The sequence below is a fragment of the Dicentrarchus labrax genome, unplaced genomic scaffold (genome assembly GCF_905237075.1).
Source record: "Dicentrarchus labrax unplaced genomic scaffold, dlabrax2021, whole genome shotgun sequence".
In the NCBI taxonomy this organism is placed as follows: Eukaryota; Metazoa; Chordata; class Actinopteri; family Moronidae; genus Dicentrarchus; species Dicentrarchus labrax.
Window position 1 is genome coordinate 16694983 of NW_026136705.1, and position 26926 is coordinate 16721908.

The window sequence follows — 26926 nt, forward strand, 5'->3', positions numbered from 1 at the left end:
ATTGAAAACAGTCAGTACCAACCAGCAAAATACAATGTGTTCAGTTCTACATGCTTCCTCCGCCTTTGGGTACACAGCACTAGTCAGGAACAATCTCAGTGAGACAAAACATTAATCTTTTTTTTTTTTTTTAAATGAATGCATCATGCTTCTACATGCGTATAATTAAAGGTGCAAGTTTGTTTGACACAAATCTGAAAAAATAAAAATAAAATCTGAGCTCTGAGTCCAGGGATGATTCAACATTTTCTGCTGCATGTCCTGGTGAATGCCGCTGTGTCATATCGATTCCAGTATTTATTGATGAGTAATACTCAACCTTTGCACTGAATTTATTGCTCTCTCCAGCTGTCATCTCACCACAACATCTCTCTCATTTATCAGGTGGTCTACAAGAATAATGAGTTTAGACTGGAACTGTCACGGCTGGCTGAACAGCGAGACCCTAAGATCAGTATCCATGGTGACCTGATATTCAGCTGCGAGAATGTGGAAGCCCTGGAGCCGGTCACCTTCGACACGCCGTCTGCCTACTTGACATTGCCTAGGTGGAACACAAAGAAGACGGGCGCCATATCTTTTGACTTCCGCACCACAGAGCCCAGCGGCCTGCTGCTGTTCAGCCATGGCAGCCTGCAGGTTACGCAGCCCGACAGGAAGCCCCGGGCCGACTTCTTCGCCATAGAGCTGCTGGATGGGTTTCTCTACCTTGTCATGGATATGGGCTCCGGGAGCATCAAGATGAAAGCCAGTAACAACAGACTGGATGATGGCGAGTGGTGCCATGTGGACTTCCAGAGGAAAGGGCGCAATGGTAAGAGAAATACATGTTTTTGTAGGAAGCCTTCTGTCCGCTTCTGTTACTGTGTTTCTCCAGTTTTAGCTGTGGAGGATAAAAAAAGTTTCCAAGCTGTGAAATCGCCATAAGCCAGCATGGATGCAGTCACATCGGCATGCTTTTTATTCACTGCAGAGAAACATGCATGCATATTAGGTTTTAATTAGAATGATATTTTTAGTGGCTATAATCTATGTATGACATTTTTAAATCTGTGTTAACCTATTTCACAAGTGGCCAATTATACAGTCACCCGCCTCAAATTGGGCCTTATTAGTACAATCCAAATGTCTGCCTTATTAGAAGCCAAAAAAAACACACCGTTCCTTCTCTGTTACTTCCTTCACATTTATATTTCCTTTCTTCTCGTGCAGAGTAAGGTTAGTCATTTATAATTCTTTACTTTTCCAGAGTAGGTTCTGGTTTTAGCAAAAGCTCAGAAAATCAACTTTTAACACTGCCAGTACAGTTTCTTAATCCTCACTTTTTAAGACAAGCAGAGACGAGTGCCCACTTCCTCAATCTCACAATTTGTTCTCACTTCTCACTCAGCACAACCCACACACACCTGTCTTCATTTTCTCCAACAAAACATTGTATGAGTACAAGTTGACTCACTCGCTTGCCCTACAGGCTTCATCTCCGTCAACAGCCAGAGCATCCCCTTTTCTGCTAATGAAGGCAGTGAGATCCTTGACCTAGATGGGGACATGTATCTTGGAGGTTTACCTGAGGATCGCCAAGCCCTCATGCTCCCCCCTGAGGTATGGACGGCATCCCTCAGCCTTGGCTACGTGGGCTGTGTAAGGGACCTCTTTATTGACGGACAGAGCCGTAACCTGTGGAGGCTGGCAGAGGTTCAGAGTGCCACAGGTGTCAGCAGCTTCTGCACCAGAGAGACTCATCTCAGGTGTGCCAGGGATACATGTGCCAACGGTGGACACTGTAGAGAAGGCTGGAACCGCCACATTTGCAACTGCAACGGTACTGGCTACCTAGGTCCCAGCTGTGAGAAGGGTAAGAGTTTTTGAGAGGGATGGTTGTGGACTGGGAGGATAAGTGATTTTAGAATGCTGCTGCAAAGCTTTTAACACACTTTGACCAGCATTTTATTTATTAACGTAGCTGCATAGTGGCTGGAAAATGCCTGCACAGAGGGGAAAATGTAGATACAAAGAAAATTCATTATCTGGCCTTACTTCTCAGGCCTCCTAAACAATCATTTAATTTGCAATTGCGGTATGATCATCTCTATACAGTATCTACATATATAATGAGAACTCGTAACTCAAAATAACATCCACAAAGGTTGACGTGATTTGTCTAGGTAACAACAAAAGTACAAAATAAAATTCTGTTCTTCATTTAAGCCATTCAAAAGTGAATTACAGTATTATCTTACAGTATAGTGAGTCATTAATGAATTGTCAGAATCATGAGGTTGCCAATGCTATGAGTGTTTCATTAGAAATGCAGTGCCGCATTCAGCTTGAATCACTCTGCATTTACCATGCAGATGGTTTTCTCTCAGAGCAGCCAAATTACGCAGATCCATTGGCAGCTAATAATATGAGGGTTATATGAAAATCCCACTTGTATTGCCCTATGATGGGTATAAATCCTTCAGAAATTTGATTGCTGCTGCAATCTCGCCGCTGTCTTTGTATGCTCCAGGCTTTTTCTGCCATCTGGTGCGACTGATGAAAACTGCAATCTAAAATTATATCATGCAGCACCTGAGATAAGCTTGAATAGAATTCAGGTTTCATTCCGTAAATGCCACTTTGTGTTTTTTAATTTAGTATTGTGATTCCCTCTGGGGCCCAGTGTCTGCTAATGCTTCCTCTTCCTGAAATCCGTAGAGGCCACCATGGTGAGCTATGACGGCAGTATGTATCTGAAGGTGGTGCTGCCAAGGACGATACACACGGAGGCCGAGGATGTGTCCCTCCGCTTCATGTCCCAGAGGGCCTTCGGGCTGCTGATGGCCACCACCTCTCAGCAGTCAGCGGACACCCTGCGTCTTGAGCTGGACGGAGGCAGAGTGAAACTCACTGTGAACCTGGGTAATGCTGCTGCGGCAAATGCGAGCAGATAATACAGTTGACCTTTTAGGACGCGTCATCTAGCTAGAGTTCTGGTGATATTAGTTTTGTCTCAGACTCTCCCATATCCATCTTCATACACAATGACTGCAGTTGCTTAAAAAAAAAAGATAAGCACGTCCCTTGATTTGATTTGCAGGATGTTGCAGGAATTTATTTGCAGTCTTTCCACAGAACTTTAGTCTAGTTGCATTTTACTGGAGATTAGTGAATTAAATTATGAATGGTCGGTTTCAAATTAAAGTGATAACATAATTAAATGTTTGGGATGCAGTTGAGGGATATCCTTAACTACATCTCAAACATTTTCATATAAACTAATCACATCAGCTGGATTTTAGAAAGAGATCATTTGGAGTCTAAAAGTGGTTCATTTAAATTATGGGTGGGATTTAAAGGAATAGTTTGACCTTTTTGGGAAATGTTATTATTTGCTCTCTGGCGGAGAGATCGATACCATGAAATATAAGGCTAAAGTCAGCAGCTGGTTAACTTAGCTTAGCATAAAGACGGCAAACTTGGGGAAACAGCTAGCCTTTGGGCTATGACTAATCTCTCCAGGCATTATATGATAATAGATGTGAGTGCTGCTGGATAGAGGCCACCAGATTCATCAGGTACCGGAGCCATAATTATTTTGTAGTTCACTTTGAAGTAGAATGGATTTTTCTTCTTTTTTAAAATTTTTTTTGTACATTTGTGGAAAGTTTATAGTATAGTAGCAGACAGAAAACATGGGGACAGAGATAGGGTACATGAACAGCAAATTAATCGTGAGCCATGAGTATATGGTATGCACCCTTTTAACATTTGGCTACTGGGACACAGATAGAGAATTATCATCTATTTCACAGATAAAACATAAGATATAGTACAAAACAGAACAATTGATGTGAAAGGAGCTGTTTCTAGAATATAAATTCAATCTTTAATACAAGTAATATATGAAAAAACTAAAGGGGTGTAAAGCCTTTTTAAGCAACTGCTAGTGTGTATATTCTGCCTTTTCTCTCTCTCCCTTTCTTTCTCTCTCCCTTTCTTTCTGTCTGTCTGTCTTTCTCTCTCTCTCTCTCTCTCTCTCTCTCTCTCTCTCTCTCTCTCTCTCTCTCAGTTCATCCAGTGGTCAGGTCCCATCTGACCGTCTCAGCTCTTTCAGCCCTTCAATGGCTTGTCTGCAGTTCAAGGAGAAGGCAGTCAGAGACCAGATCCATCATTACACTGAGATATTACCACTTAGACTGCTCACGCCGTAGAACTGACCGTTGTGGTTCCCTCCCTCCACATTTTCTGGCCTGTCCAGTTTAGAGTCACTTCACTGAACAAAGGGTATCAGTTATAGACACACACACATATACACACACATACACACACACACTCACCTGCAGCATTCTGGTCTCTGGCTGTCTGTATCCACTGCTCTGTGTTGGTTGACAGCTTGAGAGCACTCCTCAGCCACATGACTTACACCAAGATATTCATGTACAGTTAGATAAATTGGTTTTTATTATTCAGGCCATGCAAATGATGAGTGGGAGAATCCATTTTGAGGCCAAAAATGGATAGTGCAGATGGATTTAGAAGATATTAGCTGTTGTAGACATGAGAAAATGTTAGCCGAGCATCACATTTGTGCTGTTGTCATTTTTTTTTTTGGTGTAAGATTAATTGTGGCCGCAGGTTGTGCAAATCGCCCTTTTCCTCTGTGTTTGACTTGGAAAATATATTACCATCAAGTCAGTAGTTTGAGTTTAGGAGTGAAGATGGATCAAGGTTTGGACTTTTGTGTAGAGGTGCATTGGTACAATAGGTAAAATGTATCTGAACTAGTATGATAACCCTTAAACATATTAAATTACACATTCATGACCTTCTCAGTAATTTTCTCTAAAATGATTAAATCACATTCATATCTGCGTCACTTATAAATGCAACAAAGCATTGTAATAATAGACAATATGATATACATGAAGTACATGTGTCTGAAAACTGATGATTAGATCTGACAGGAAACTAGTCCTTTATTTAATAACTGCATTAACCTAATTTCTGTTGTTCAGTAGCCACGCTCACCTGTTCAATTCATTTTGCTCCTTTTGGTAAAAGGCTTTAAGATGGTTTATTCAGTTTAACATGTTCAAATTATTAACCAAATCTTGCACAGGTTCCGTTTTGTTATCTGCCTCACACACACCGGCGAATGTTTGCTGTATTACACCAAAACACGTGTCAGTGAAACTATCAGTCGAGGTATCTGAAACAGTCAAAGTTAAATTGCAGCCACATAGAGCCAATACCCATGCTAAAAATAATACTGGTGCACCTCTACTTTTATGGTCAATAAAACTCTTATTGATCCCAACTTTGATCCGGTCTATTGTACTCCCAGCAGTGCCAGACACATGCTGAGGTTCTCCTTTCACTCGCTGTTCCTTTTCCTAACATTATGTACACCACAGGAAGGAAAGTGGCGGTTTAGACTCTCAATGCTGTCCCCGGATGGTGGGCTCTGAAAAGCACTGAACTGTCTGCAGAATGTACCTTGAAGGATGTGAAATATTCTCCTCTTTTGTGCTGTTCTTTTTTTCTTTTAATCTCACCATCTCACTCTCTCTCTCACCAGATTGTATCAGGATAGACTGTAATCTCAGTAAGTGTCTCCTATGATTATTTACCGTACCATGATTTAGAGAACATGCACTGTGGTATAATCATATGCCTCTTGCTCAATTCCCTTATGAAACACAGCATAATTCATTTATTCTGTCCCGCAATTCTTCTTGTTTACTGTTGCTTTTATCCTACTTATTACAAAGATAAAACCAAGAATGAGACTTCGCTGTGTTGTACGGTTGAATATAATTGGATAAGACACATTTTAGGGACAATTTAAATTACACATTTTCTCATTATTCAGTGTAATAATATTGTAATCAAATGTAGCTAAATTTGACATACAGTAGTCTGCCATGAGTCTGTCATTCATTTGCCTGTGACTAATTTGCTCACATAGCTGATAACTGGGCACAGTTCAAGTACAATCAACAATTATCTGTGGTGCTCAGTCTCAGTTGGGAGAAAAATGTTATTTTGTGACTGGGTAATCACACTGTAGTGGTAGAGCTGGGATTAATTTAAAGCTTAGCCTGATATCTGATCAATAGATAAATATGAGACAAGACCATTAAAAATTTTGAAACATGTTAAAGAGATTACGGTTTGTTGCAGCCAGTTCTCTCCATTTTAGGAGATTGCGTGTGTAGTGGACCATATTCTTTCCAAGTAAGTAGGTAAATTAAATCATGAGATGTAAATCTTTCATGACAAATCCAAGACACTTGTTATCTTGCTTTGAGATACCCTAAATATTTTAATTGTAGGAGGCATCCTGGACCAGATGTGCCATAAAGTGCAGAATGAAAAAACTGAATAAATGTATAACATGTCTAAAATCCTATAACATTACAAATTATTTCATAAAAACACAAGACACAAGTATAGATTTTCATGAACTATGGGGTATTTAAATGAGCAAACATAATTTCATTGATTGTCAGATGAATCCCAAAGGCAGATCTGCCTCTGTATCAACAGAATTGATTTTCTTGTATTCTATACTCTTGTGAAATGGAGTGGTACTTTAGGTTGTACTGCAGTAATGTTGGAATTTATGATGTAGATTGGCGCTCTCAACTGATAGTGAGAGACAGGCAATTTAAGTTTTGGTTCAGACTACAGCGGTGTGAGAAATAGATAAAAGCTATTGCCAGTGAAGAGGTGAACAGCTCTCTGATATAGATCATCCAATACAGACGAGGCTTATGAATACTTATAAAAGTTATCACTATAATCGAGTGCCGGCTGAAAGCTTGTTTCCACCCCTCATGTATGAATAATTCCTGAATCCTTTTAAAATAAAATTGTTAATGTTCAATTTCTCAATGATTTGCAGAGCAGCCTGAATATTAGTCATTATATTGTATTTACGCTCACCTGAAATGAAAGGAACACATTGCAACAACTGTTTATGTGCTCCGTACACAATAGAAAAATCAATAACTTGCTGTCTGTACTGTAATTTTGTGTCATGTTAATCTATTGATCTGAGTTGCTGATTTAATGGCTATACAGCAAAAAGGGTCACTTTTACTGTTACAACAGATTTACGAACACATGTCTGAGCCTAAGCAACAGTCCATTAGGTTGAATGGATTGCACTGTTTTTCTCTGATCAAGGTGAGTAGTGTGCGTGCTTTCATGGGTGTATGGATGGTTTCACAGAAGTCTGCATGTACTGTCCCTGTAAACCAGTTCAGTGACCTACCTGCAGGAGAGCAATTTATAGCCATAATTAAATGGTTCATTGCTGTCAGTAGAAAGTAAAATATGCAGAGAAATATACATACAAATATCAAAGAAAGTAATATATTGAATAAGTGAAAGGCTGTATGTACTTTATCTCTTCAAGTATCTGCCCTAGAAATTGCCCTCTCTACCAGCAGATGGCATTATACCATCATGCATTGTCCACAGAAACTATGTAATGTATGTGCACTTCTCTCTATGCACAATTAACCGTCTTCCTGCTAATTTATACTGTATGTATGCTGCACCAGTGACCTCTGAAGAGCTTAATATGGCAGATGTGATGATGGATGGCTATGCCAAATTTTAAATTGCAGAATTATCCTCCTAAATTATTTAAACGATCATCACTTAGTGAGTGAAATCATCGGGGAGACTTATAGTTTGCACCATAGACACATTGTGAATTTTAAATATCCTTGTTTTGACTACTAAAGGATCAGCTTAAATATAGGATGAAGAATTCAGATTTCTCAGGTGTGGTATCTCGTGAGTGTAGCTTGTTTCTGGAGAAATCAAAGAGACAGCCCATCTGCAGCAGATGCTTGGAAGCTGTCAGTGGGAGGGTAATAGTTGTAAGAACAAATGTTGCTGCAATGCTCTTGATTTATTCTCTGGAATCTGGGGAATAATGGTACACTGCACACTTTTGAAATGAGGCATTTGTTCTACAAAATTACAAAATTACCATAACATGCTTTGATTAACACACACATACTGTGTTCAAAGTCTCAGCTCACTCATAATGCTGACCTGTATAACTGCACCATGCCTTTGAAGTTATCCTTGTTTGAAAATATTAATCAAATTCATTTTTAACTGAGGATCAAACTGGACAAAATAGACCTTGTACATGTGCAGCTTGCTCCGGAGCCTTTTGGAAGCTGCGCTTGTGAAGGGAAGGCTCTTTGAAAGGAGCCAATATTTCAAAGGGTTTCCAGTCAGATGTCTGTGTGAATACATATTATATTCCACCATTTTACTACCTACTGCCGTTGTTAGAGAAAGATCACTGATACGGAACATAGTCTGCGTAATCAGTTTCATGTACTTCCTTTATTTAGTTAATGATACAAAATATAATTATGATCCCATCTTTTTAGTTGTACAAATAATACATATTTTTATTATAAGAGTAATCAATTTGTCAATGGACAAAAGGAACCAAAGCTATCTTTTCTTTCCCACATATTCTTTTTCCTTCTCAAAACCGCCTTCATTACCCACAATGCAACATTACAGCTCAAGCACTATCGTCCAGGGGTGGATCTACAGAAATAGTTATGGGGTGGGAAGAGGACGACATGACTTTAAAGGGCCAGTGTGTAAGATTAAGGAGTAACTATGGTGGTGGTTTTCTGTTCTGGGCTGCTGTGGAAACATGGCAGTTCAACATGGTGGCCTCCATGGAAGGCGGTGTGCAGTGTCTGTTGATTAAAATGATTATTGTATGCTGATTGATGTACTGATATGATACACTAATGAAAACATACTTATGAATATTATATTCCATTTGTACCAATAGATCCTCCTTAATGTTACACACTGGACCTTTAATAGGTGGTTGAAATATGCCGATTTAATTTCAAACAATCACACATCAATATTTGCTTGGAAAAGCCCCCAAATTAAGATATTTGAACACAAAACATTACATTATTGTGGCACATTAAAGCATTGAATAGAAATATCTAAGAATGACCTTAGAAATCCAAATACATTTCTTTTTTCATTGAACTCAAAGCTTAAACCAAACTGCTGTGGTCAGCAGTATTTTAGGGAATGGAAGCTGCCTCCCTTCTAGATCCACCCTGCTATCCCCAGAGGGAGATTCAGGTGCATTATGGTTGGCAGCTAAGCGGGGCAGAGTTGAGAAGTGGACAACATAGGTCTGGTAATCTCATTTCTCTAACTTAACACGTGTTTGCGTACACACTTGACTCAAGTGACAACATTATCAGACCTCGCTAAGTCATGAAAGGCTAATTAATGTCCTAAAGTGGCACTGGCCCCCCCTAAAATTTGATTGGCCACTCCAAGTGCCTTTCCACTCAGACTCAGTCTTTCAGAGATTGTATCGGGCTCTAAAGCTAGAGTGAAGATACTGGTATCATAAGAAACTAGCAGACCCAATGCTTCCATGTCATGCTAGCATGTTGAGTTAAATAACATTAAATATTGCTCCAAAATTAGGCTAAATGCTGGTGATGGAAAAACTGGCATGGCCATTTTTTAAGGGATCCCTTGACCTCTGACCTCAAGAATTTTGAATGAAAATCGGTTGTATCGGTACCCACGAGTCTACCCTTTGCAGACATGCCTGCTTTATGCTAATCCCATGCAGTTTTTTGCATGTGATATAAATGTGTTATTTTCGCCTAGTGTATTTCAATATTTTCTGCCTAACAGGGTGCATAAACACCCCTGCGGGAGTCAGTGCCCGTCTTGTTGCCACTTCAGTTAAAAATGACTGGAAACGCCCCTATACGTTAATACTCCCCAGGACTGGTAAGCAGACTTTGATGTGTAAAATATTTGGACCTTTTTTGTGTATCTTCAAGTTGGCCTATCTATGCTAGGTTAATATACCTCAAAACAATAAAACGAGGCAATTATAGTTCTCTTTCCTCACAACAATTTTCACTCTGTTTTGGTATTACAATGTTGGGGTTTAGATGTTGGCATTAGATAGCTCCCCTTTGAGAAGCTCAAATAAGATGAATAGTCCCTACCAGCCCTATCTCTTCTTTCATTACAGAAAATCTCATCTGTACCTCTGTTTTCATGATAGAGATTTACACGGTAAACATTTCTGCTTGTGTGTTGGACATGATTCCAGCAATTGGTTTGTTTTTCATTCATCTAAGTAAATCCATGAAATATAGAGAGAGCAGGGTTTGACGTGATTGATCCGTCTGGTGTGGGTAGTCGATATTCAGCAGGTGGATGGCTGGTATCATGCGGTGTGCTGTAAAGACACTCTATATGCAGTCCTAGACAAAGTCTCCAGTCGCAGTTTTATTTCCCCGAGGATGAAACAGTGAAGTGTTCGGAAACCAGTTGATGTTTTCCATTTATTGCCCTCTGTACGTCCCCTGTAATTCTCCTGCACCCTGAGCTCAATTAGACAGACAAACCCCTAAAGGCGCAGTCAGCTTAGGCATGGCCAATTAGTTTCCCAAGCGATGTCAGAACTCCTTTGAACTGCCGTGTCGGCCTGTTGCATAGGCACTGATTCGGGATGACGGTGCTGCAGTGGCAAGCTTCTGCACTGTGACCTATTTTGAAACCAGTGAAAAAGGCAGAGGATAGTGCAGAAATTCTGAAAGCTTTACATTAGAGCCAAGCCTCTAGATAATACCTAACATGTTTCTTCAGTTTCCTCAAAATTAAATTACCATTTAAAGAGAAAACATGCATTGTGCTATTTATTATAGTACAGAAATCACTTTACACGTGTTAGCTATTGCGTTTTTTTGGGTTATTCCTCCTTTAACTGAGTATTCAAGTAAATGTTGCACTGTGAGAGTGATTCTGTAAATCAATAAATGTATGCACCCTGGGTAGAGAGTGCTTTTCATGTTGAGAGTGGAAAGAGTGTATACTGAGCTGATGTGGTATGATTGTCACTTGACGCTTTCCTCCTCTTAGGCAAGGGACCGGAGATACTCATGGTAGGCGAGAAGCTGAATGACAATGAGTGGCACACGGTGAAGGTGGTGCGGCGTGGGAAGAATTTGCAGCTCTCTGTGGACAATGTGACTGTGGAAGGTATAGTAGGAGTGAAGGAGCTGTACTGACATTGATATATTCAAAGGTTTTCACAATTTAAGCTGCATGCTTTGTTCTTTAGGCCACATGACCGGCGCCCACACCCGCCTGGAGTTCAATAACATTGAGACAGGGATCATGACAGAGCGTCGTTTCATCTCTGTGATGCCTTCCAACTTCATCGGCCATCTGCAAGCTCTCTCCGTCAACGGGATGCTCTATCTGGACCAGTGCAAGAATGGAGACATCTCCTACTGCGAGCTGAATGCTCGATTCGGCATGAGGCACATTGTGGCCAATCCTGTAACTTTTCTAACTCAAGCCAGTCACTTGGCCTTCTCCACCTTGCAGGCCTACGCCTCCATGCACCTTTTCTTCCAGTTCAAGACCACCAGTCCCGACGGCCTCATACTTTACAACTCTGGAGATGGAAGTGACTTCATTGTGGTGGAGCTGGTCAAAGGGTAAGTGCTTGAGTGTTACAGGTCTGGGCTGAGGAAATATGGAAGGGGCTGTTTGAGACAGGAACAAACAATTTATATATACTTAATTTTATACTTGTATAGTCTGTTGTTTCAGAAACAACGATATTTGTATTGCAAAACTGAAGGCATATGAATTGTGTGTTTCTACTTCAGAATTACCTAATTGTGATTCACATATTGAGTCTGTCAGCCTGCAGCACTGTAGAGAGGAGAGACACAAAATAGCTTTAAAATCATTTGCTCATCATAAATAATTTTGTTAAAGGGGGAAAAGCAGAGAGGGGAAGCGTAAGCACAAAAACAATAACTGCCATTATGACAGCACCAGTGTCATTCTCACTCTCACACGCATATTTGGCAACAAATATGTTCCAAATGTTTTATTCATTGTAAATAATTTTTGTTACAGAGAGAATAGCAAAGAAAGGTTGTCGAAACAGAGCAAGCAAAGCAACAATCGTAGCTTCCCACTGTCAAACCTCGCACAGACATTCTCCCAGTAAGCAATTAGTCAGCAGGAGGCCTTGTTCAGCTCTGCAGCCTGCAGCAGAAGCTTGTACAGACAACACAGACGAAAAATGGCTTCCAACACTTCTGTCATGGTTTTCAGGCTGCTCAATGTTATGTGTGAAGTGTTGCAGCTTTGTCGTGGATGTTGCTTAACTTTGATTCAAACAAGATTTAGTTTTTGACACTGCACTGTCTGCTGATCAAATTTAATGTCAGCATTATGATGTGCCTTATGCCTCACTGCGTGTGTGCATTTACATACATTTCACTGTTATTTATTTGAATGTCAGCAAAGCAGTAGAATATTTCTGACTTTGAGCCGCCTCAGTGGTAGTCTCACAAAACAGGCAGGTAGACAGCAGCTGCATGGCAGTCACAGTTTTGAATTGCATTATTTAATCACCTAAAACTGGTAATGCTAGTTTGTAAATAAAATATGGTATGTGGAAAAATAATACTGGATAAGAAATACTGAATGTAAACATCTGTCCTGTAGGTACATTCATTATGTTTTTGACTTGGGAAATGGGCCATCACTAATGAAGGGAAACTCTGACAAGCCACTCAATGACAACCAGTGGCACAATGTGGTGATCTCCCGTGACAACAACAATGTGCACATTCTTAAGATTGATTCCCGCACTGTCACCCAACACGCCAATGGAGCCCGCAACCTGGATTTAAAAGGTAACTTAGTTTTTCAGAGGACACAGTGAATACTAACACAGAACATTCAGTGTTGACAATTCAGCAATCAATCAGATTCTAACTTCCATGGTTTTGTGTAAACCACAAAAATAACAATATTTGATGATGAAGTGTGACTTTTTATTAATGTAAAGTAAATCTGAATATTTTGTTGTGGAGATTAGTTGTTTGTTTTTGTATTTTTGTTAAGCTGACATGTAAGTCATCTACAATAAGAGTTGAGAAACGGGCAAAATGTTTGACCTGGTGTTAGGATTTGGGATCTCTTTTCTGAATTCCACCTTTACAAAGTGTATAATGTTTTGTTTATGTCAGAAATGTGTGAATTCAATTATATATTTATTATTGGGGTCACTGGACTACATTATATTGAGAGGTGGTTCTAAATGTTTTGTCCTTTTCATTTACATACATCAGGGGAACATTACTGTAGAAACATCTCTGAATATAAAGCAGTCCAATACAACACCATCACTAACTAACTAATGACCTCAATAGCTAAAACATATAACTCAATTAACACCTCTATGTCAGTGTCAACACAAACTGAACATTATATGCATCCTAAAAGTAGCCATATGAAAGAACTGTTGTATTGACCTGCATTAGATTGTACAGGTATACCTAATAAAGTGACCACTGAGTGTATATGCTCATATTTGATCTCAAAAGTCTGGTAGAATTTCTCTTGACCAGCTGCTGTGTCTCATAGGTGAGCTGTACATTGGCGGTGTTGGGAAGAGTATGTACAGCAGCCTGCCCAGGTTAATAGCATCCCGGGAAGGATACAAGGGCTGCCTGGCATCTGTGGACTTGAACGGAAGACTCCCTGACTTGCTGGTTGACGCCCTCAACAAGGTTGGAGAGGTGGAGCGCGGCTGTGGAGGTGAGGCAAGGGAACACACTGGGAAGTATGAAAACCTGCTGAATCATTTCTATAATGTGATTTTCTTCCGTTTCCAGCTCACAGTGACTACTCACTGAAAACTAATTACACCACATTTGGTATGGTATTAAACAGCTTTGTTGACTGCTCCATTATGATTGGCCAGTGAACACATTCTGCAGTTTTATTATTTCTGATTATACACGCTAACATGTAATAATATCACTCTGCAGTCAAGCAGTCCAGCTGCTTTTTCTGAGCTCTAATCAAACAGGAAAGCATTCAGTAGGGCCCATAGTCCTTCCAAGGTTTAATAATCTCAAGTGATCTCCCCAGGTAGCCATTACTTTTACAGGAAACACTGGTTTTGACAGAAAAGTTATATAAGTGTACACATAGTTTGGCTTAAGGGGGCACTTGGGTAAAGGTCATGCAGTCTCCAAAATCAAAAGATGTCTTCCTCTGTGGAGCATGAATGAGCAAAGCCAGTTTAACGGCAGTATGAGTTATCAGTGAGGAGATTTGATGATTGTAAAATGATTTGGGCCTGATAGTGGTGTTAGGGTCTCCAAATTGAAGTTAAAAAAAATATTTAAAAAAATTGATTGAAAAAAGTATTGATTGTGCACAGAAAATCTGGTTATTACTTTGTCAGAAGTAATTATATATTTGGTCTTATTTTGCAGTATTGACTGGCTCACCATTACATATTTAATTCCCACTGGATAGTAGTGAAGATGCCTAAACAGAATGGAGAGAAAGCACCTGGTAAATCTGCTGTCAACACCCTGCAGGTCCCAGCACCACCTGCACAGAGGACTCCTGCCACCACCAGGGAGTGTGTCTGCAGCTGTGGGAGGGCTTCTCTTGTGACTGCACCATGACCACCTACGGGGGACCATTCTGCAGTGACCGTAAGTGCAGGTGTATTACGGCTGAATGGGCAGAATAAAGGGGAAAGTGTGCTTTTGTTTAAATTTTCCACTGATAGGATCTGATCCTACTACTGAATAATTGGACAATATATAATGTAATATCTGTAAAATATGAATTCCCTTATAAAGAACATTCAGTCAGTCTCAGACTTTTGGTTTGAAGGCTTTAACAAAGAACCACTACAGATGTCATTCTAGATGACACAAAATTGGACACTCCCAGAGCAACTCACAGTGGGGGTCAGGGCTGCTTGATGGCAACTGGTTGTCCAGTCTGTCATAAGTGTTGAGGAAAAAACTGTATCACCAAAATGTGGACTGTTAAAGAAAAGAGACAATGGTTTGTGTGAAGGGTAAAAGACAGTCTTGTTTTATCTTCAGAGAAATGCATTTTCAGCGCATCTAACTCAATGGGTTCAAACCTCTTTGTCTTGTGGACTCTACATGAGGCTTCTCTTTACTGAGTAATGTTTTTCGTCTTGAATGATTTCCTTTGAAGGGTTTTAGAGCCCTAAAGAGGTCAAGTATTTCTCAAACAAGAAGTGGAAAATTAGGGGAGAAAACATAATTTTGTGTAACTGAAATATTACTTATTTTTTTTATTCTTTTAATCATCTGGTTAATCATCCTCGTGTTTTCTTATTTGGGAACCTTTGGATGGGAACGCTGATCTAACTTGTTTTGATTGTTTTTGGTTTAATGAACTGCAGACTTTTCAGATGAATCTGCCTGTACAACTACAAAACCACACCAAAGTGAAATCACGCTGACAACAGTAGGCGCACACTTCATTCACTTAACTATGATTGATTGCACATTTTAAGCAAATTTCTAGGATCTGCAAGTTAATTTTCTCACTGTATGGAAATAAATTGAAATAAATCTGCTGCCTTCCTGCTGCATCAAAGGTAGGAAATCAATCAAAAGACTTATGGTGCGCTTTGGAAAATAATGAGTGATGTGAAGTATAAGTGATTTGTACTTAATGAGTAAAGCATGCAAAAACACTACTAAAATAGTCCTTTAAAAACAACAATGATAATGCAAAACAATGATTAATCACTCGTCAGTCATATCAGATGGCTTTTCTATTCTAATGACAATAACTTGCCTTTGTTTGATGACAATATTACTCACTGTTCTGTATTCTTGTTTCTCAGCACTGACATTGTGTAGCTTGAGTGCTATCTTGTTCTCAAGACTGTGATATGAAACACGTCCACGTGTCCTGGCCTTGTGTTTTCAAACACTGACATAAACTATCTAATAAAGAAAATGTGCATATACTGTGCATGCATTTGAATACATAGTGATACATGCTGTATTTCTGACTTGAGGAATTGATTGCACACTAATTGCACTACACATTGAAAGCAGCACATTTCAGAAATCTCTAGTCTGATTGCTGCTTCCGCTATAAAGAGCCCTCTATGTCCAAAATAATAGAACTGACTTTTACCAGAAGCTTTTCATACTTATAATAGCAAGAGATTAACATTAAGCTTATTGGTCCAGTGGTCACGGCAAGTTAAGCTTCATTTGCCGCAGAGTCATTTAGAATAACTGCAAGAATCGTGCCTTTGTGGTAATCATTATTGAAATGTGCTGTTATGCAGTATTGTTTTAAGAGAGGACATTACACTCTCAGAACTCTGTAGGGGGGCTATTTGAGGATAATTTGATGGTAATAGTGAGTGTGAGAAAGCCATGTTTTCAGGGAAGAAATTATCTTACATTTACTGTACAGTATGTGAATCTTAATATGTAACAAGAATTTAAATGTTTTAAAGAAAACACACCTCATCCTTGATCAATGTAAGCTGTTTATTCTGTTCACATTGATTACAGAAACAGTAAAAATAAACAATTCAGGAAGTTGAGACACTAAATAAAGTACTTCCTCGAGTAAATGTACAGTACTTACTTACAGGCAGTTATCTACTTTTTAGCTCAAAATCAAAAAGCTGCTTTCCTCCACCATTTTTTTCAACAAGTTGTCTCATTAATCTGCTTGCTTCCAGTGTTACACACTTACACACACAGCCAAATGTGCTTGCTGCTGTATCTATTGATCTAACCTGAAAATCAATAGTTTGTCCTCTGTAGTCTTTATCTATTACATCCCTTACTGTCCCAAGACTGTGCACCTGCATACAATGTATATTGTGGTGTTCAAGCTGCTTTACGCTTTCGGGCCGAGAGGGCAATATATAAGACAAAACAGGAGAGCTGTTCTAGTTTGCAGTTCTGTTTGTGTGTGTTATATTAACTTAATATATCCTGGTAATAACTTTACAACAGTTTAAATAGGGGAAGAATTCAACATTCTGTTTGTGGCTCTGTATTACTGTCCCAATAGAAATTATCCACCTAATTTAAACACACTTTTTAAATTTGCTTTTGTCTTGGATAATTTCAGTGCATTGATTTTCAATCCAGTATCTCTTAAATGTAATACCTTTGTCCGCTTTAAATCACTATGGTTTGTCGAGCGCAAACTTTACTGTACTGTCCATGTCTATTTCCACACAGATAATAGCTCTGGTCATCTGTGGTTTGTCAAAGCAAAGCAAGAAAGAAAGAAAACATAGATTTTTATGAAACTTGATAAAGATTCCAGTTGAGAGAGATTCCATGTTGGTATACAGTCCACCCCCAACATCTTATAAAACACATCTTGAAATTTCTATTTCAATTAATATAGTAATTACAGCTAGTTTGATGCACATCACATCATCTAAGCCCAAATTTTAAATGGCTGCCTAAGGCTAAAGCTTCATAGCACTCCTTTTAATAAGTGTTGCAAACATGAATATATGTACAGTACTATTTGGCTGCCAGAGACACAAGATCTGGCTGTTAGAAGGATATTGAATATTGATCTTGTCGATTTCAATGATGTACCAGTAAGGTTCCATTAATATGTGTTTTAAATACCAAATATTTGGACAGGAGTTGCCAACAGCAAATATTTCATGTTATGTGCCCCACATATTCCGTGTGTTCACTTACGAATCCCTCCTGAAATGTATTCCTACATCTGAAACTGAAAGAGACCCTTTTACTATAAGATTACATGCCCTTATGAAAGCACTGCTTTGAAACATCTAATGATCTCCACCGATGCAATTGTAGGGGAGACTCTGGACTATACATTCCTGCATTCACAAGACTCTTATTGAACAATTAACAGAAAAAATAACATTTTCAAGAACAATACAATTCCATAGCAGTGTTTTTTGGTTTTCATCTAGCAGTGCTCAGGGAGGACTCTTAATCATGGTGGTAAATGGCATGGCTGGCCAATATCAAAGGTCAAACCAATACATCAGTCCAACGCAGAGGAAACAGCAAGCCTCATGCTTCACATTGAGCCATCATCAAATGCATTAAAACAAATGGAAAATGTGACAACAATGTGAAAACAAAAAAACAAATACCGGTATGTAGGCAGGACAATAGTTTTGTATCCGTATAAGTCATCTGTCTCATCCATGCCACAATCTGCTGCTTTGTTTGTCTCGCCAAAATTAAAGCCTAACAAATAATCCTCCCACCTTTGCCTTCTTCCATGTCTGTGTACCATCCCAGAAGGTCAGCCTCCAAGAAAACAGCATTAATAAGAGAGGAGAGTGGTGTACTTTACTGATTTTTGACCGTCTGACTACCATTTAAAACTTTAACCTCATAATACCTCAACAAAGTCTGGAAACTTGTCAAACAACTAACATTCCTGCTTTGGTTTGTGCGTCAGTACATTTATATTCATATACAGAAAGCAATTTACCAAGTATGCTACAAACATCTGTGCTAATTACCTCTAGGTCATCGTTTCATCACCAAAGTCACCAAGATATATAATGATGTTCTGTACCCATTTTTTAGTGCTTCATTCTGTAAACATATGGAGAGTATAATTATTGGTTAACCTCTGCAGTTACATTTGATTGTTTTGGAATATTCATTACATACTTCTGCATGTATCTGTGTGACTAATGTATTTCCAACTGGTGCCAATCCTAAGCAAATACCAATACTATTTATGTCATAGAAAAATTTACATTATTTCACTTAACTTCCATTCAGCCCATAGAAAATGACAACTGTGACAAATGTATTACTTCCCATGATATGTTAAAAAAAAATACAGTGTTTTAATGGACAATCGGCAACCACTGATTGTAACTTAATGTGACACAAATGTTCCTCCTTCCTTTTCTCTAATTATCTTCAATGTCCTCCCACCCCGTCCACATATGCACCCCACCCATTTGACAAACATATGAAAGTCCACCTGACACGGCATTTGCGTAACCACAGTGCTAGCGCCCATCAGCTATCTGAAGAGTAGAAGCCACCTTCGCCATTAGTAAGTCAACATTTCCTTTGAATTTTTTATTTTCCATGGAAGTAAGGCAGACTGTAAATTGAGCCTGTAGCCTCCAGGCATGCAGACAAGGTATAGTACCACGGTGCAGACAGCAGCTGTCGTCCTTTTCTGTTTCATGTGGCAGTTAGTAAGCATTGTATCTAGCTTTCATTTTATTTGTGCCAAAATTACAATGGTTTTTCATTTTCTCAAAAGAGCCGGATGAAGTTTGTATTATACAACATGCAGTGTTATCCATTATCAAAGGATTCTAAACTGTAGGACATATCCAGAGGCTTTATGGAAACCTGCTGACTCTATGTACAATTTTAAAATTGAAAACTGTACAAATATGAGAAACATTACAAGATTATTGGATAGTTATACAATTTTGCAAACATTAAAGGCTCCCTCTCTCTCAATTGTGTATGTGTGTTGTGCCATAAAATGGCAACATACTCTGTTATAAATTTATTATAAAGTGTGTGACAAAACAGGAAGTGTAAGTGCTCGATCAAATCCCTTTTTTCCTTTGACCTTCACTTCAGGTGGAGTCATTCTCGATTATGAGTGTGTCCCAAAGGCCACAAGGATAATCCAGGATAGAAGTTCAGACTTAATCTCGCGCCCCGGGACCGAGGCTCAAGAAAACACTGTTCTGTTCATAACATGGTGACCTACCCGAAATAGACTTGTGAGACACTTCTGAGTCAGTGGTCTGGACCATACGTGGAATCGAGTAGACATTTTGTCTTTAAGAGACTTACTAAGCACATTGATATAAAAAGTGATATATTCAAGATAATTGAATATGAGAAGGCATTGCTCTCATTTACATGTTAGTTGTGTATACAGACTTTGAAATTACAGAATATTCACATTAATTCATTCCCTTGCACTTTTAAATCCTAAAACAGATGTAAGAACAATCATATTCCACATCAATTTAAGGATTTCTGATTAGGAATTTTTACTAATTAAGTAAACATATTGTGTTTTAAAGTGGAGGTGGAAGCAGGTACCCCCTATACAGCAGCATTTATTTCACAGTTCAGACCACTCAAACATCAAATTCAATACAGCTTGTGCAAATTGATCCATTAACTGAGCATTTGAAAACCTGGAGAAACAGTGATCTAATCACGCTCTGTATTTGACTGCACTCCATGCATGCAGGAGTTAATAATGATGAGGGTTTGACTTTCCATTGATGCTCTACAATTAACCTCAGGATAAGTCAGAGTCATGACTGAGTTCCTGCTTGTTTAATAACACATACATGTAATAATATGATTGATGTTATTATTATAATATCTCACCCACCATGACACAACATGATACATTTACCAGAAATGACTGTGTCTACTTTGTTCCTTATGCAACATTTTAATGTTGGTGGCCCAGACCACCTTATTAACACCCACTATGAGGTGACTGCAGTCTTATCATTTCTGAACACCATAATACCTCTGAGGGCAATTAAAATATTTTGTGCAGTCTGCAGCCACCGAACACACTAGCAGGACCAACTAATGCGTGTCTGCACCCTGCAGATACGCATTAGTTGGTCCTGCTGAGTGTTGTGTACTAAAAAGGTAGATACACATCTATATAACAGCTTGTTGCAGACTGTCCAAGGTTTACATGATGGATGGACGGATAACTCATGATACCAGAGCTGATTTTCTGTTCAAAACAACATGCATAATTAATTTATGTCTGTAGAAATCTTTCATTCTCAGGCACCATTTTCCAGACATCCTTATGAAGATATTTTTCCATTAGTTTCCATCACCTTTATTTTAGCCACCTGGCTTTTTCAGCTATGTTCATCGTGTATGCCATAAATGATCATCTCTGCCAAATCTCTGCTCTCTGTGAGTCATATAGATACTCTGAGCCCAAGACTGCTGGCACAGCTCCCCACAGCTACATTACAGAGACAGAAAAGTATAAGCATTGTGTAATTGACTCGAGGAGCTCACAAGGTTTTAAAAGTGAACCTGTGACTTATAAGAAGCATTGATTTAATCTTTGCAATTCTTTGCCAAAATAAAAATCATGCAGACTTGTCCTCCTGTGAAATACACTACAGGTCAATGTCTGACCACTAACTGCATTTTCACTGCTTTTTAGCCCTTTAGGCATGAGTAGGAAACTTTTGACATTTACATAGATGTGAAAAGAAGTCAAGCACCTGAGGGAACAATACCCCATTTGACTTATTTTAGCTTCTCTGTCTTCACGGTTTCTCACATTAAAAAACGTCTTTGTTGTCTTATGTGTTGTATTTTGGGTGTTTCTCTAAAGGGCACTATTATGTAATTAGATGCAGATACCAAAAACACTTGTAAGTAACTTAATAACTAATCTGTAATTTCCTATTCCTATTTATAATGATATTGCCAGTTTTCAGAGGGCTACCAGTATCTGTCAATGTCAAATTAATTTGTCAAACTATTCACTATTTTTGATAGGACATGTTGAGAGACTTATAGTGACACTGACACACTGACTCATACTGTTTATTAAGCTGTTAAGGAATTAATGTAGTTGCATGTGTAAAGAAAAACTGATGATTTCCTTCTACCGACTGTGCACATAAAAATTTCAGATACTTAAGAAGACATTTGAGTTCAAATGACCCACTTATTTTTGATAAACAGCGACGGTCTGGCACTAAAATAGAGGAAGGGATTACTGAAAATAACTTACAATGCTTCCACCAATGCACTAAACTGAAACCATCCAATGTACTGCTATTTGTGGTTGGTATTAACTGAGCATAAATGTGCAAACTGTTCAAACACAAAACACACAGAGAGGAAAACAAATTAGATTCCATCCATGTGAGAATTCCTCTTCAGAGGATGGCATTAATTAAAAGAAATGAAAAATGACTGAATTAAATAATAAAATCTCTGTGTAATAAAATCCCTCAGACTAAGTGAAGTCATGTGACAAAACAGGTGTTACATTTAGACTATGTCACTTGGTTGCTGGTAATTACTTGGTATTATGTGATAATCACAGACATTCAAATGTTCACAGTTTGGGAATAAACAAGAAATTGGCAATAAACAAGATATGATTCTCCATTTATATCCATGCCACAGCATACTTTTTCCATTTTCTAACATTCAGTTTGAATGGATTTCTGTTCAGCTGTAAATGCTTGAAATGCTTGTGTTTCTCTACACTTAAGTGTATTAGTAACTTTAACACAGTTAAATGTTACTTTCCACCACACTTTTGTGTCTAAAAGGCAGTGTTACACTGTGGGTTTCAATTGTATTGCACCTCTGACCACAGTCAAAAGTGGTAGCAAGGCACTAGAGTAACATGTTGCGTCACCTCTTGTGTAGGAACATAGTGTGAACAATTTCTAGATAGAAGCAAAGGCAAGAATCACAGCCTCTATAGTCTTATTATTGTAACTGAATGGTGTTTAACTACCCTGGGGTTAAAGGCATAATGAGGAGGATTTGTCGGTTGTTGTTTGTAAACACACAATTTAAAGTTGGCCCCTCCTCCGTGGCTCAACGAGAGAGAGAGAGAGAGAGAGAGAGAGAGAGAGAGAGAGAGAGAGAGAGAGAGAGCGAGAGCAGCGGTGGTCAAGCAAGCTAGAAAATGAATGAAGAGAGGAAGAATAAAGCAGTGAATCAGAAATAGATCCAGATCGGGACTGACACCACAATTGATGATGATATGATAAACACATGAATACTGTAAGCTCTATGTTACGACCTCAGTTGTAAGATCCAGGGGAAAAGAGAAGCAACAATTAGCAATTAACCCGGGGTTAAGGAAAGATGAGAAAACAGAATTATTTGTTCTAACAAAACTATTTATTTAAACGTTTGAATCATAGAAGAAGAGTTCAATATTATTAACATAAAACGACTTTCCTAAAAATAGAAAGTGACAACTATTTTAACAAAAAACATGAACTAAACAAACCAAACAATAATCCAACAAATAAATATGAATTCATTCAATTCACTGAGGGAGTAATAAAAGTAGCACACGTGCACACACGCACAAACGACGTACAGCACCACTCAGCCATCTGGCGGTTTGGCCCACTGGCCTCGCCTGCTTCTGCTGTCTTTGTTTTAGAGCAATTGGAATGATTGTAAAACTAATGTAGGTGCGCCTGACCAGTTGGAGGGGAAGGCGGTACCTGGAACAGGGCACACAGAACAGAGCAGAGGCAAAACACACTATACTTGTAACACTGAGGCTATGTGTGTGTGTGTAGGCGCTGTCCATAGCACTGAAACAGAGCAGAGGAGATCGACAGATAGACAGACAGACTGACAGACACTTATTTTGGTTTCTTAGCCTGCTTGCTATGAGAGGGAGAGGGAGATGCAAATGGTAACAGCTGTTTCTATGCGCCACTCCCTGCTGATTTTGAGTGATTCTTTTGAATGCTCTGATTAATAAATGTAAATAATTATTGCTTTCTTGGTGATGGCAGTTATGTTTAGTTCTAAGAGCAGTTCAGTTCAGATCAGCCCTCGTCATTTAAGGAGAAGACATCATAGCCACTACTTGACAGGCGACTGCACTTCAGTGACAAAAGGCGTTTTCTCTGGATAAATGATCTCGTTATCACGAGAAAACAGCCTTTTGTTTTCTCGAGTTAAGAGATAAATTAACTTGTTATTATGAGACAAAAAGCTTTCCCAAGATAACAAAATAATACAATCATTTTAAAAATGTTTGAATCCATGACCATTTAAGGCTTCTATAGAGAGCAAGCTGAAGTTCTACTACTTTCCACACTCATTTCACATACAAGTAATATATTTTTTCTCTTTCCACTCCAAGCCATTAGGTAAGATCATGTAGTGCATGTGTTTTTCTTTTAGCCATGGCTCTAGGATGGTAATGATGGTCAGTCTACCACTTCCATCAAGACTAAAATATCTCATCAACTACTGTGTGGATTTCCATGCAGTATGGCTCAGACATCTAGCATCTTTGTCTCTTGAATTTGTTCAATACTTTAAAGGACCAGTGTGTACGATTTAGTGACAGCAGTAAATTTGAAGATTGTGAGTAACTGAACACCTCTGGCGTCTGCATAGAACAGGCTGTGAAGTGTGTTGGAGCTTTCCATTTCTGCCAATAGATTCTGCTAAATGTTACACACTGGACCTTTAAACATTTACAGTAGCAGCTCTGTGAGGTTGTACAGTATAGAAAACTAACCTCCTAAATAATAGAAAACTCCTAGATAATCTATTTAGAAGTTTGTTTTTCTATACTGTCCAACCTCAGACGGCTGCTATCATAGCTGTTTACTCTTTTCTTTTGTTATTTTCAGGGTTAAAATGGAAGTTGTATTTTTCACTGCAAACTGTGTAAGTGCCCAGTGCTTCAATGCTCTCATTAGCCTCAAGAATTTACATCATTAAGAATCAGTAATTAGTTCTTGACAAATAAACCTGCTCACTATTTAAAGCCATTAGACATTGCTTTCCTGACCTCTTGCTACCTTTGGGTCACGGATCAGGGTAATTTAATGCAAGCTGATAGCTCATTAGAATGCAAACAGTCATGGGCTATGCTAAGCTATGTTTAACAGATTTGAAAATACAAGCCACACTGCCAGTTTCACTCAGATGTGCGACAGGTTATTTCACGATTAGTTATGGTCTCTTATGACTCACCCTGCAAACACTGACTTCTAGAGAGAGAAGAGAGAGAGAGAGAGAGAGAGAGTTCAATCTTCTGCCAATGTCACACTGACTAACAGAGTTAGAGAGAAATATCCAAACCTTTATAAAACACACTTCACTCAGTCTGTCCACTGAGGAGTTCCAACCACAGTTACATTGCCTGAGATTGGAAGTTACAGGACGCGATATAACATCACACTGCGGCCATTTTCTGAGTTGCAAAACATCAGGCCGGCCATTTTTGTTCACCTTGTGAGTTATACTTGCATACTCATTTTGTGAGTTATGATGGCTTTTGTCAATATCCTATTCTAGTATGTGAATGATATTAACACTTTGGTGATTTATAGTGTTTATCTAAGATGCCAGATACATGGTGTATTTAATTTATTTTAAGTCCGTAGAGCCATTCCATTACAGTACAAACCATCTTGGAGTTTCAATTTGTCGGCAAGTCTTAACACTTTTTACTCTCTATAACAACAGTTCACCTGCTTTCTATGAACCATGATTTGGTTACAGTTCACCTGCTTTCTATGAACCATGATTTGGTTAAAAGTCTTTCCATAGTTAAAGGTTTTAGTTTATTATCAGTGGTCATGTGTTTATCTAATACGTGCTTCCTGTCACTACTAGCATGTGAAGTCCATCCATAAACAATTGTATAACCTAACTGCATCAGTATAGATACGGATATATCAAATACAATTGATTCTTCAGGTAAATGGTCTAATTTTGCCTGGTATTAGGTTTATTCAATAACACTAAACTACTTCACCTAGGAGAATTAATTTCTGTCGAGAAGATGTTCCATGACACTGACACATATTGAGTGAAAGCACTCTATAAAGACTAATTTTGTGCCTGTGATGTGAGTGTCATTGTCACACATTGTATTAAATGCCTACATTGTTAAAAGTAATTGACTCTATTCTGTTGTGGAGCTCGACTTATTGTCAACATCCTCGACAGCTCATTCAAGCAGAAAGGACTTATTTTATGATAGAGCTGTGCCAATTAGAACTCCTGGTAGCGCTTGTACATTAAAAGACAGAGCGCTGCTCCCTCACTTCTTATCCACTTGAATGGATTAAAAAATGTAAAATCATCCATATTGTTCTTTAAATGGGTTGCAGGGAATATACTTCTGTAATTATCAAGTGAAAACAATAATCAGGATCAAATGATAGAGTATGTAAGTAAACAATGTTTAGTTTGCAGAGGCGACTGGAGTGCACCAACAGGAGTGCTATTCACAAAAAGCAAGCAACAGCAAGTTCATAACAAGGCTTGGCAATTTAGGCTACCGGCTCAGAGATGCCCCAGAAAAGATGTGCTTCTGGTTGGAAAGCAATTTCCACTTTTTCCTAGCTGAGATTATGTGAATTAATAATGTAGAACTTGATTACTAGTTTATGACACAGTTACAGTAAGTCTTGGTTAGCCTATATGGTTTGCTGAGCATGTGCATTTTTCAGCATATCTATATATATACCTCTGTCCATTATCCAACCATGCATACATATATTCATGAATAAGGTTAAAGAGCTCAAATAATACACAAGTGCTACATAGCAAAAATGGGAACCAAAAATCCCAAATAACTTTTGTGTTTTCCCCCAAGCAAAAATTGTTAGAAAACAAAACAACAGACGGATGAGATATTCTCCCAGCTCACTTTGTGTGTCAGAGGTAGACTATTGAAGCATCATAAGCAAACAGTAAAACTGAAAGATTCCCTTAAAAGAGCTACCAGGACGGCTGTATATCAGCCTGAAATAGCCTTGGTGTGATGACCGGTTTAAACAGCCATAGGCAGTTTCAGACTCCATAATAACAAAGATAAGAGCTGGTCAGAAGGCTGCATCTGCAGCTAGAACAGAGTGTCATATCCATAGAGGATCCATTTGCATCAGAGAGGAGAGTTTCTTTTTATAATAACAGGCAATTTGTTAAAGAGGATATTTTGTAATAATATTCATATGAAGGCTATTTATTAAAATAATGCTCTTTCAAAATTGCTTTGTCACTAACCAAAGAAGTAACAGCAATCATAATATGCCTGCAGGTGAAGTAACCAAGAGCACATGTAATTACGGCAATAAATGGTGTAAAAGTGGGGTCAGAGGCTTGCCAAGAGGCTTGGTGCTTCTGCACACAATGAGTGCTGTGGGTGTGTGGAGATAAAGTAAAAACTGTCTCACATTGGCAGTTAGTGCCTCTGTTCAGTCTCCCATTTCCAGGATGATATTCCCCCAGAGTGTCTC

At 38.7% G+C, this 26926-nt stretch overlaps 1 protein-coding gene across 6 annotated transcripts in view; it reads left to right on the forward strand.

Moving 5' to 3' along the window:
• nrxn2a (neurexin 2a) overlaps positions 1 to 26926 on the forward strand; it is a 119369-nt gene that overhangs the window by 47688 nt on the left and 44755 nt on the right. For 4 of the 6 annotated variants that reach the window (XM_051401202.1, XM_051401201.1, XM_051401205.1 and 1 more), the window contains 9 exons: positions 385 to 814; positions 1472 to 1855; positions 2701 to 2904; positions 5564 to 5590; positions 10957 to 11076; positions 11159 to 11540; positions 12568 to 12758; positions 13492 to 13665; positions 14460 to 14579. In XM_051401202.1, the coding sequence (XP_051257162.1) occupies positions 385 to 814; positions 1472 to 1855; positions 2701 to 2904; positions 5564 to 5590; positions 10957 to 11076; positions 11159 to 11540; positions 12568 to 12758; positions 13492 to 13665; positions 14460 to 14579 (2032 nt within the window). The remainder of the gene's footprint in view (positions 1 to 384; positions 815 to 1471; positions 1856 to 2700; positions 2905 to 5563; positions 5591 to 10956; positions 11077 to 11158; positions 11541 to 12567; positions 12759 to 13491; positions 13666 to 14459; positions 14580 to 26926) is intronic. The other 2 variants (XM_051401206.1, XM_051401203.1) reach the window with 1 other exon arrangement.